General features: G+C 34.6%; 1 protein-coding gene across 2 annotated transcripts; it reads left to right on the top strand.

Moving 5' to 3' along the window:
• Positions 1-424: 424 nt before the first annotated feature.
• Positions 425-9562, top strand: LOC111895059 (disease resistance protein RUN1). Of its 2 annotated transcripts, XM_023891179.3 has the most exons (9): positions 425-721; positions 832-862; positions 2018-2697; positions 5457-6585; positions 6677-7000; positions 7117-8004; positions 8090-8708; positions 8982-9052; positions 9186-9562. In XM_023891179.3, the coding sequence occupies exons 3-9, from the start codon at positions 2123-2125 to the stop codon at positions 9231-9233; spliced, it is 3654 nt and encodes a 1217-aa protein (XP_023746947.1). In that variant the 5' UTR covers positions 425-721; positions 832-862; positions 2018-2122; the 3' UTR covers positions 9234-9562. The 2 variants fall into 2 exon arrangements, with proteins under 2 accessions (XP_023746947.1, XP_052620007.1); XM_052764047.1 differs by lacking the exon at positions 8982-9052.
• The last annotated feature ends 2552 nt before the right edge of the window (positions 9563-12114 follow it).

The raw sequence follows: 12114 nt of genomic DNA, 5'->3' as shown, positions 1-12114 counted from the left end.
TTATTATTATTTTCGTATACTAAAATAAAAACATATTTGGGAAATTATGGATTTCGGGTATTAATAAACGAGTTTCTTAACGAGCTTGAGTCGAGTTTAAGCTTATTTAGGCACATCAAACGACAAACGAGCCGAGCCCGAGCCCGGGCCGAGCTTGTATAATTCTTTACGAGTCCGAGCCGAGCTCAGTAAAAGAAAGCTCGAATCGAGCCGAGCCTGACCAGGCTTGGCTCGACTCGTTTGCACCACTACTTATACAGATTAAAACCGCTTCTTTTAGATGTGAAGGGTGCAAATTTAAATCTAACAAGAAACGATCCAAATTAATTATAAAAAATAATGACTAAACACGTAATTTGACATTTTAAACCGGACGAATAATGTAATTTTCTCAATCTTAAATTTTGCAATCGAAAATATCATTTTTTTTTTCATGAAATTTGCCTTTATCCTAATAAATATCTTTACCTGTACAAAAGGATTAGAAACGTCAAACGCGAAGCAACACCGTTCCTTCCTCTCGATCGTAAGTCAAAGGAAAAGCCGAACATCATCGTTGACTCTCCTCTTTGGCCACACCTTTCGTCGTTGACTCGCCGTTTCCTGCCGAGTTACAGCTGTGTCGCTCAGTAGCTTTAACTCGTCATCTTTCTCGGCTTCGCCAGTGTTAACTCATCCTCAACCATCGCAGCTTCAGGCATCGTTTTCTTCCTGTAGGCAGGTAACTATAAAGGCCCATTCTTACAAGTTAGCTTTTGTTAGACATTAATGTCATCTTTTAATCATACATCACATCGTAATCATTTGTTTTATTGTTTATGTCATTAACAGGTTCGTAATCGTTTGTTTACGTCATTAACAGGTGATTGAATTTTGTTTTTCTATTTGAGTTACTTGTCTTATTCAATCCTTTAAAAAATAATTGCTTCCTCAATTCCTTTATATTTTCTGATTCATAACAAGATTAATATATTTGATTCTTTTTCAATGATGTTATCTGTTCCTTAATTCTAAGCTAGACGCTCACAATGAACAAGCTTCAATATTCAATTGTCCTAATGTGTGTGTTTTGCTTACCATTGAAGTCAAAACATAATGATATCTATATGCTGGTGTATAGACTACAGAGTGCATTTACCTTTGAAGATTCATCTAGTATAGAATTTGAAATTTGAGAAGATCGTTGTTGCAAAAACATATTATTTGGAACAAACCCATCATTGCTAGGTGAAACAGTTCAGATAAGATGTCTGCTGATACTAGATCCAGTGATATGGGAACTTAAATTTGAGAAGATTGTTGTTGCTAATTTTGGTTTTGGAGATCCATAAACAATCATATCAAGAAATTTAATCTTTTTTTTTTTTTTTTTTTTTTTGGTTAGATTCAGTTGTTTGTTGATATCTAGTAAAAGCTTTAAATTACCTATATGTTTTGCAATTTCTTTCATGGGAGGTAATAGTGGATCTTGTTGTTTTTTTCAAGAATCGTATTTGGGGTTGATTTGTTTGAGAGTTACTTTACTGAAATTCAAATGTATTTTTCTTAGACAACAATAGGAATGTTTATGTGGGTTAAATGCATAAATTGGTTTATTATTTTCTTGCATCCCCACCTAGCCACATAAACAGGTTAACCAATTTAATTGAGTAATAGCTTTTATAATAAATTTTGTGGCAATGTAATTGTTGTTCTCTTCCTTTTCCAGTGTTTAGATGCCTAAGCTTCATTCTCTTATGTCCCTTGCACACAAAACAACCAAGTTTAGCACTAACTAAGATATAGAATTGACTTTGAACACAAAAATCGATATCAAGGGTTTAAACACACATATGCACATTAAGCAGTATATAGCTCCAAAACCAACTCAAACTTGGAGGTGTATATGTATTGTATTTTAGTCACTTAAAGTGTTGTTTTGAACAATTACAAGGTATTGTTGTTATTGACGTTTAAATTATTTGATGAGATTTAAGTTGCATATTTTAAATATTAATAATTTGGATTTTATGTACAGGTATTGTGTACTGATCCTGACATTGAACTGAAGAGTTTCAGAACTTACCGAGATACACAAAATCCTGGGATCTTCATCATCTTCTTCACCAACCCAAAACTCATAATGGTTGTTCTCTCTGAACTCCTTCCAGAAGGATCTTCATCTTCATCAATTCATGGTCATAGTTCACCAACTTGTGGCCATAGTTCATCAACTAATGGTTACATATATGATGTATTTTTAAGTTTTAGAGGTGCTGACACTCGTCATAGTTTCACTGATCACCTTCATAAGGCCTTGATTGATGCCAATATCAATACCTTCTTGGATGATGAAGAGATTGAAACAGGGGAAGATCTGAAACCGGAATTGGAGAGTGCGATTAAGGCATCTCGGGCTTCTATTATCATCTTGTCTAAGAATTATGCTTATTCAACATGGTGTTTGGATGAATTGGTGTTGATCCTTGAGCAGCGTATGACATCCAACCATATAGTTATCCCAATATTTTATCATGTGGAGCCCACACATGTTAGGAAGCAACAAAGTAGCTTTGGAGATGCAATGGCTAAGCATAAACAGACAATGGAGGCAGAGACAAATGCAAATAAAAGAAGTCAATGGGCTCAAAAGATGGACCGATGGAATAAAGCACTTATTGAAGTTGGCAATTTAAAAGGAAGTGACGTAAAAGGAAGGTAACCACTTTCTTACCCATATTTCCAAAAGCCTTCAATATTGTTTGATTAAGGCGTAAAATGTCTATCACCTTCTATATGTACATTTTATCATGAAATAGTTATGCATTTCATGTATTAGGAAAAAGAAAATGCACAAAATTGAATCAAAGTTTCTTGTTATGTGATCTCATAAATCATAATCAAATCAAATAGGTAGATTAACCTTTATGATAAGCATTTAGTCTTTTATCATATGCTAGTTCATTTACGTTAAAACTTCATAAAATGACCAACTTACCCACCACTCCTCTGTTTTCATGTAATTCTCTTCCTCAACGGCATCAAACACCAACCAAACAACTCGAGCGCCATACACTCCCTACTTTTACCCCGTAGAAAGAAAATCAAAAGCTAAAACCCTGAACTAAAACAAAAACTAAAATCTAAAAGAATGACCCATAACCGAAGATTCACAAACATTAAACCAAATCAATATATTTGAAGATTCAGAAACAATAAAGCAAATCAATAATTTGAAGAATATGTTATAAAATTGAAGATTCAGAAACAATTAACAAAATAAATTTCGAATAACCTGTAAATAATTTGACGAGTCACAAATAATAAACCAAAATCACAAACAATAACCCACCATTATTCTATGACTTGAACTGAAATTAAGGAATAAGCTTAGACAAACAAGAAAACAGATTAAAAATGAGTATGAATTGACTGTGAAATTTCTCAGTGATTCCAACTAATAATTTGAGAGAATAGACTCTTGAATAATGAGAGCAATTCTAGCAATCTAACATTAATGATAACAAACCTTATTCCCTACCACTACTAACACCATGTATCGGAGTTTAACTTAACGATGGAAGGGAAGGAAAATGGATGGAATTGAAAAGAAAGGAAAAAAATGGTGTTCTTTAGTTTTTTTAATAAAAGGAATTGGACGGATAACGTTCCCTCCTAACTTTCCTTTTGATTTGGAAGGATTTGGAGAGAAGGGAAAAAATGTTTATTTTCCTTTCACTTCTCTCTATCTTGGGAAAGCCCCCCCCCCCCCCCCCCCCCCCCCCCCTTTTTTTTTTTCTTCTTATTTTCTTTTCTTTGATAGAACTCGAGAACAAGGTGTAAATGACATCTTTCCCAAACAGAACTAAATTGTAAAAATACTAGAATTGCCCTTGCACCAACAAACTGCTACTCTTTCTTATCAGAATTTCCCTTCTCGCCCTTTTTTGCATACTCAATACCCCACCCCCAAAGAGCCACCTTGTCTTCAAGGTGGAGAATTGGAAACATATTGTTAATTCTTCCATGTAGCTTCTGGGCAATTCTTCCAGACTTCCACTTAATTAGCACTTCATGATACGTATTTGAGACCGGATTTATTGAACACACTCCCATTAGGACTTGGGACTTCTGGTTCAGATTCCATCTTCAAGTGGAATGGCTGGAGGTCTGTTAGATCTTCTTTTACTAGCTTTAGTGTCGGCAAGCTGTAATCAGTATGCTACCTAACCGATTCACTTCAAAATTGTAAAAAGACCACAAAATCATGGAGCTAATTTTTCATTTGAGCGTCTCACCAGAGATTGTTGTCTGTAGGATTGAAGGTAGACACGATCCCAACTTCAAAATTCACGTCTTTCCTTTTACTATCCTCCCAATATTTCATTTTTTGTTGAGCTTGCAATAAATTGAATTTAAGCTCGTCCAAAATGGCATCTCTTTCACATATTTGGTCTTCCAAAGTTGACACCATAGTTTTAGGAATAAGTAATTGTCCTTTGCACAACAACTTTCCTTGTTTCATTGTAAATCTTGCCAACAGTTTTTGTGTGTGTATTTAGGATATGATATTCTGAATAAATAGATCAGCTTCAATTTCTTTGTAAATTGCTTCCAAGGAAATTCTAATTGTCGACAAAATAGCTCCCAATTATCGTTTGCATCTGTAAATTTTTGGGGTTGCCACTTTTTTGAAGCCCCTGTTTTGTACCAGATCTCAAAGTCAAAACTCTTGAGTTCGCACAACCACTTTTGGTACTCCTTCCCTAGTACACATTGTTTGAGCAAAAACTTTAAACTTCTGTGATCTGTACATATAATGGAGTGCCTCCTTAGGAGTTAATGGCCCCATTTTTGTACTTCCATTACTATGCCCAAATGTTCTTTGTCACAAATAGTCTTGTTCTCCATCCTCTATGATTTCTCTCATCCATCAAACCAGAAATCCAAAAAAAAAAAAAAAAACTTCTTCTCTCCTCACACCTCCAATTTCTCCATCTCCAAATCCTCAAAAACCCACTTCATGATGATGAAAAAAGTTACGGGGGAATGAATGGGGAGGAATCACTTGCAGGGGTCAATGTAATGAAGAATAGTGATGGTGGGAGGTAAACGGGGAGAGGTGATGTTTTTCTAGGCGAAGGGTGGGGGTAAGGTTTTTTGGTTTGTTAATTTAGATAATAACAATAAAAAAAATTAAAATTCAATATGAAAGGTCAGAGTAGTCATTTCACAGGTGGCCCATATGTGATATAATTTGTAACACACTAGTAGCTTTGGTCTTATCATACATAAATATTATGACCTTACACATTATATGTTTATATGGTTAGAAGTGTAAATAGAACATGATTTTGATGTGAAGAACTTAATTAATAAGAATATTATGGTATAGTTTTGATTTGATCTTTAATTTCCAAATCTTGTTTGTTAGTTTGTTGATTGTGTATTGAAGTTCTTATTAAATCATGTTTTAGGCTAGAGACAAAGATCATTGAAGAAATCGTGAAGGACATCCACCGTAGATTACATGTAAACTTAAAAACTGCTCAACCGCTATTTATTGGGATGGACTATCATATTAGTTTTGTCACTTCATGGTTGAAAGATGGATCCTCACATACGGTTGACATACTCACTATTTATGGTATAGGTGGGATCGGGAAAACATCTTTAGCCAAACATGTCTATGGGCTATATTCTTGTGAATTCCACAGAAGTAGCTATATTGAAGATATCACAAGGAAATCTGATGGAAAGTTTAATGGGTTGCTTGGTTTACAAGAACAACTCTATAATGACATTTCAAAAACAAGTTCAATTAAATTTCATGATGTGTCGGTATACACCACAAAGATAGAGAAAGCACTAGCCCGTAAAAGGATCCTTCTAGTTCTTGATGATATTGGTACTCTTGTTCAGTTGGATGCATTACTTGGAAGCAAAGGTTTTCATCCAGGAAGCAAAGTTATAATTACAACAAAGGACAGTTGGTTGACCAAGAGTTGTGCACTATTCAAAACAAACATTAAACCTAAGCATGTAGAACACTTCCTTGAAGGCTTACATGAGACTGAATCAAGACAACTTTTGTGTTTTCATGCATTCATGTGCAACTATCCCAAGGTAGGTTATGAAGAGGTGTCATATAAGCTTGTGAAGTATTGTCAAGGACATCCTTTGGCTCTTGAAGTTTTGGGCAAGTCTCTATATAATCGAGATGTAGCCTATTGGGAGGGGTGCATTGAAGGGCTAAAGAAGGAAACAAGTTCCCCTATAAATAATGTCTTGAGAATGAGCTTTGATTCTTTGCCATCCACCAATGATAAGGAGTTGTTTAAGCATATTGCTTGTTATTTTGTTGGAGTAGATAGAGATGTTAGCGAGACAATATTAAAGGCATGTGATATAAACACAAGATCTGGAATCACGAATCTCATTGACAGATGTCTTCTTAGTATAGGAAGGGATAACGAATTGAAGATGCATCAGTTGGTTCAAGAGATAGGAAAATTCGAAGTACGTCAAGAGTCGGTTAACAAGCCATGGAAGCGAAGTCGATTATGGTGTCATAAGGAGTCATTCAGAGTGCTGAAACAAAAAAAGGTGAGAACTTATGTATACTTGTTGGCAGTGTGCATATTCAAATTACTTTTTGTTATCTCATTTTTATTTTTGGCCATTTATTTCTTCGTAGGGTAAGGGAAATCTTCTAGGTCTTGCTCTTGACATGCGTATGCTTGAGAAAGAGAAGTTGGGTGGATCATTTGAGCTGAAAACAGATGCATTGAGTAACATGGATAGTTTGATGCTACTACAACTCAATTATGTGATCATGAATGGGTCTTATGAGTACTTCCCTGAGGACTTAAGAAGCTTGTGTATGCATGGGTTTCCTTTAAAGTTTATACCTTCATGCTTACCTATGAGAAATCTTGTTTCTCTTGACATGTCATATAGCAAAATTGAATCATTTGTCGGTTGTTATAGCAATCCACAACGACTTGAGAAGAGGCAAAAGGTAAATATCTTCATTCATTATTCAACTTTGCCGAGTTGATGAAATTCACTGTTATTCTAACTTACTTCCTTTTTTTTTTTTTTTTTTTTTTTTTTTTTTTTTTTTTTTTTTTGCAGTTGGATGGATCGTGCTTAAAAGACAAAAAGGTGCTTGGATCACTGAAGATTCTTAATTTAAGTTTCTGTAAACAACTTTGTAGTCTTGGTGAATTTGACCAACTTCCTGCACTTGAGAGGTTAATAGTTCGAAATTGCATTGGTTTGCTTGAGGTTTGTGAATCAATTGAGCGATGTGTTGAACTTGTCCTCATTGATTTGAGCTACTGCAAGAAGCTAGAAAAACTTCCAAGAAACATAGGCATGTTGAAGAATGTTAAAACACTGTTGCTTGATGGTTGTAATCTCCGTGATTCACGAATTGAGAATAGGGATACCGATTCACCAGAAATTTGCATGGCTAACAACATGGTCATAAACATAAGAACCTCTTCTTCCGCGTTAATGGGTGCTATACCAAGTGATTTGAAGTTGTTTGCAATATCTTTACCGAGGTCTTTAGTAACTTTGTCACTGTCAAATAACAATTTGTCCACTGAATCCTTTCCCATGGACTTCAGTTGCCTATCCATGTTAAAGGAGTTACATTTAGATGGGAATCCTATCGATTCCATGCCCAGTTGTGTGAGAACTCTTCCTAGGCTTGAGATACTTAGCATGCAGAACTGTGAAAAATTGAAGTCAGTTGAGCATCCTCCACGTACACTAAGCAGGTTGATGCTCTTTTCTCATGGGCGTTCTATAGATAAAGTGGTATTTGATTCAGAAATGTCTCCACTCAAGTTATCTCCATTCCGGATAGCTTGGCCATTCGAAATTGAAGGCATGATCAAAATTCAACCAATGGTAAATGTTGAGGAAAAGGTATTACGTAGCTTGGGCTGGACTAATCCAGAATTCATTAACAAAAGGCGCATGGGAACTAATTCTTCGGAATTCGAAATAGAGGTTTTGTCTAGTTAGCTGTCTGTCTTTATGTGAATATGTACAATATAAATATTATGGAGATTAATTAAGGTGGTTGTATTGACAGATGATTTATGAATTTGGAATATTCAGCACATTGTATGAGGCGGAGGAGATGCCTAGTTGGTTTAGGCATAGAAGTGTGGGGCCATCAATATCATTTACCATTCCATCGTCATCATCTCCAAACAACCGCCTTACAGGACTCAACTTCTGTTCTCTGCACACAATGAAACGTACCGACGAGTGGCCTCTATTTCCAGATGATGATCCGTTCCCTTTTTCTCCAATGATGACAATTAGTAATATAACAAAGAACAACATGTGGATATACGAACGTCGGAAGGACAGATATATTCCAAATCAAAAGTGTTGGGTGGTGTTAAGTCATTGGATGTTTGGGAGGAATGAGATGGAGGCTGGTGACCACGTTACCATTACTGTTACAGATCAAAATGATGAACTTACAAAGGAGTGTGGGGTGAGTCTTGTGTATAATGATGGAGAAGGAGAAGAAGATGCATTGGGTTATTACAAGTCGTGGAATCACATAATTGGTGGAGATCTCTCTCCTTTTCAAACTACAACCGGACAATACATCCTACTCAACAGACGGTTTTTTATGTATGGCATTTACTTGTCTCCCTATCATCGTAAATTCATTACAGATGGCCCCGACTATCAAGGTACATGTCATTTTTATTAAATTTATTATTTTCGTAGTATATTATCCAAATCCACCCATTTATTATTTGATTTTATTGACTTACAAGATAAAAATTTTGTTTTAATAAATTATGTATAAAAAATAAATGTTCTAATTTTAATTTTTATATGAATCGAAACATGTATTGATCCGTCATCCGTCTAAATGGGTGGATCTGTTACGTCAGTTGACTATGTCTTTTGATATGTTGGACCACGTAAATATATTTATGCTCAATACAACTTTTGTTCAGAACAAAAGAAAGGGTCCTGGTTCCGAGCTTTATCTCAAAGGAATCCTGGCATAATTGGTAACTCACGTAAGGTATACTTTTTCACACCCAAGCCTTCCTGTCATATGACCGAATAAAATGGGATACACAACCAAATATGTTATCATTATATCTCTGTATGCTTATGTAACTAGTAAAATTTTCATACTTTTCCTTTATTCATAGGGTAAGGGGGAATCTTCAAGGTCTCACCCTTCATGTGAAACTACTTGAGAAAGAGAGGCTGCATCTAACTGAACTACTCTAAATCGAAATAGATGCATTTTAATTTTCCAGAAGCACTAAGATGGTTTGATCGTTGTAGAATCTGGTACCCATTTATGTTATGGGTTTTTGTTTTCATATCTTTATTATTATTATTATTTTTATTTATGTATCTTCAATTACGAAAGATAGGTGAAAACAATATGAATGGTTTTTGAGCTTAGTTAACACACATGTAAGGAATATGATTCAAGTCGTCATGCTGTTTTGATTACTTTGTATATTCGATATTATGTTGACTTGGTTTATGTGATTGAAGAAAAAACCAAATTAATACACATGTAATTGCAGCTAGAGTTCCAAAATTAATACACACTAATTAAGAGCTATTAACAATTGTACCATCTTTTTCTTATTATTTGTTTTACTGATGTTCATTATTATGCTTGTTGATTCGATTTGTACCATTTTTAAATTGTTGTTACAAGGTACGGCATGAAACTCATTGGTGAAATTATCTTTTGTAAATTTGTTTAAGTTAGTAAACATGAAAGAGTGAACTTTTGTGAAGATGTTAAATTAATGAAATTATGTTTTTTCTACGAATAGGTTTTATTCAATGTGAAAAATCCTAATAGAGAAAAAAATGATATAACTTTCGGATTTGTGTGCACGTTCATGGCATCTGCCCTACATTCGTTAGGTATTTGTTAATGTAATTGTGGTTTCAAATATTGTTAAAAGGGCAACATTCATCACTATGTTATTGAATAATAGTAGTCTATCCTGTGACAAGCTTTGTAGGATTTTTTTAGTGATAAGAATGAAAAGAGCAAACATGTTTTTATTTACTGTAAAAGTATTACATTGGACGAATGTGTCCAATGGTCCGTCCCAACGGCTAAACACAATACAAAATCGTCATGTCCTGTGTGTGTAACAAATGAGACCTAAATGGACTTCGGTATATTCGTTATGCTTTTGTCACATAAATATAATTTCAATTATATCAGCAAAAGTTCATGTTATAAACCCAAAAAAAAAAGTTTGTAAGAATTTTAGGAAGTGATCAACAAATTGTAAGCTTTCAAATCAAAATAAATAAATAAATAAAATAAACAAAAAGTCCGAAGCACTTATATGAGATGACACATGATGAGCCTGAAAATATTTTTGTTGTAATTGCGGCCATTGTAACAACCACTTAGGGTGGGCGAAGTCGAAGGAAATATGTAGCTGGGTGCCGGCGGTACCGCCGACTGCACCATTTCTTGGTGGAGCGGTACCACCAAAAAGGTGGAATCTCAAGTTACCTTTTGAATATGTAGCTGTTGTTCTCTCCTCTTCATTTTGTATCATATGCTATAAAATTTGTACCAATGTGTATGGGTTGGGAGGTATGGATTTCCAAGATTGTGGTTTTGGAGGGTTAAAAATTAGGAGTGAGAGAAATACTAATGTTGCGGCTACGTGTTAGTGGGTTGGGTTGGGAGGGTTATAAACTTTTCATTCTTTCAATATGCTCCGCATTGAAAACATTTGACCATCTCATTCCTAAAAACCGCAAATAACATTAAGATGTCGCAATCTGATCTAAGGAACCATTAATAAATGTAATTTATAGTCATTAATAAATGTAATTTATAGTCACAAATGCATAAGCAGTAATGTAATTTAGAGTCACGCTAAATGCAAGAATTGTAAACGTACTTGATGAATACCTTTTGAATTAAGACAAAGAAGTGATGGAGTACTTGTATTCTAATAAGGATTGAGTTGAATTTGGGATAAGCTCATCTTAAGATATATATATATATATATATATATATATATATATATATATATATATATATATATATATATATATATATATATATATATATATATATATATATATATATATATATATATATATATATTACAAGATTTTTGGAACCAAATTGTAATTATAAAATTTACATTTAAGGGCCTTAAGGGTAGTAATGGAATTTCCATTTTATGGTTCCATAAAATCAGCTTAATTATTTTGGTCATGGCATCAGTCTTTCTTTCTCTCTCTCTCTCTCTCTCTCTCTCTCTCTCTCTCTCTCTCTAAATTAGGGTTTTAATCAATTGAAGATGAAAATACGCCTCCATCCAATGTCGCCTACATTCGTGAGAACCAGACCTTTCAACATTCCAGGGTTATCGGCTGTTAGACCTCCTTTGTCGAAAGAAGATGAATGGAATTGACGAGGAAGGAGAGCTAGGTCTCACCTCTAGCAAGGTGACAGTCTGACCGATTTCAATCGTGCTCGGTGCGCAGTATGTTTTCTAGTGGCCATAATGGCTCCGGTAATCGGCGACGAAACCGGCACATAAACCTTAAGTCTCCGACGATCTACGATTTTTCAAGTTTTCTGGTGATTTTTCGATCTCAGGAGGCGTGTCTAAAGAAGAGGGTAAGCCTTTTCGATTTAGTTTTCTTGTTACTGCCACTTTCTTCATACTTTGTAATACACAAATTATCTACCATCCCGTATGCTTTAATCATTCAATCTTATTCTATTTTCTCAATTTTGATGATGGTGGATGGGTTATCGTCAGTTGTGTTCATTATAATCACTTATGATTGCAAATATCGTCAGTTGTGTTCGCTAGTGAAATGGGCTTCTTCCAAACTTCGTGACAGTGAATTGTTGGATGAAATGGTTAAAGAAGGCATCAGGAAGACAATTCCCCCAAAGGCTCTTTCACAATTTGTTGATATTGTGTCGCTTTGTACTCAGGTATTGGCTTATGTTTATATGATTATCAAGATGAACTAAAAGGAATTGATTAGTTTGTAAACGACAGTTGATGATTGTTATAAAGTTATAATCATTTATGATTGTAAACATGGTTGTACATA

Source organism: Lactuca sativa, chromosome 1 (genome assembly GCF_002870075.4).
Source record: "Lactuca sativa cultivar Salinas chromosome 1, Lsat_Salinas_v11, whole genome shotgun sequence".
NCBI classification, from domain to species: domain Eukaryota; kingdom Viridiplantae; phylum Streptophyta; class Magnoliopsida; order Asterales; family Asteraceae; genus Lactuca; species Lactuca sativa.
The sequence above is the reverse complement of the archived record's forward strand: the minus strand, read 5'-3'. Positions and strand labels throughout refer to the sequence as shown.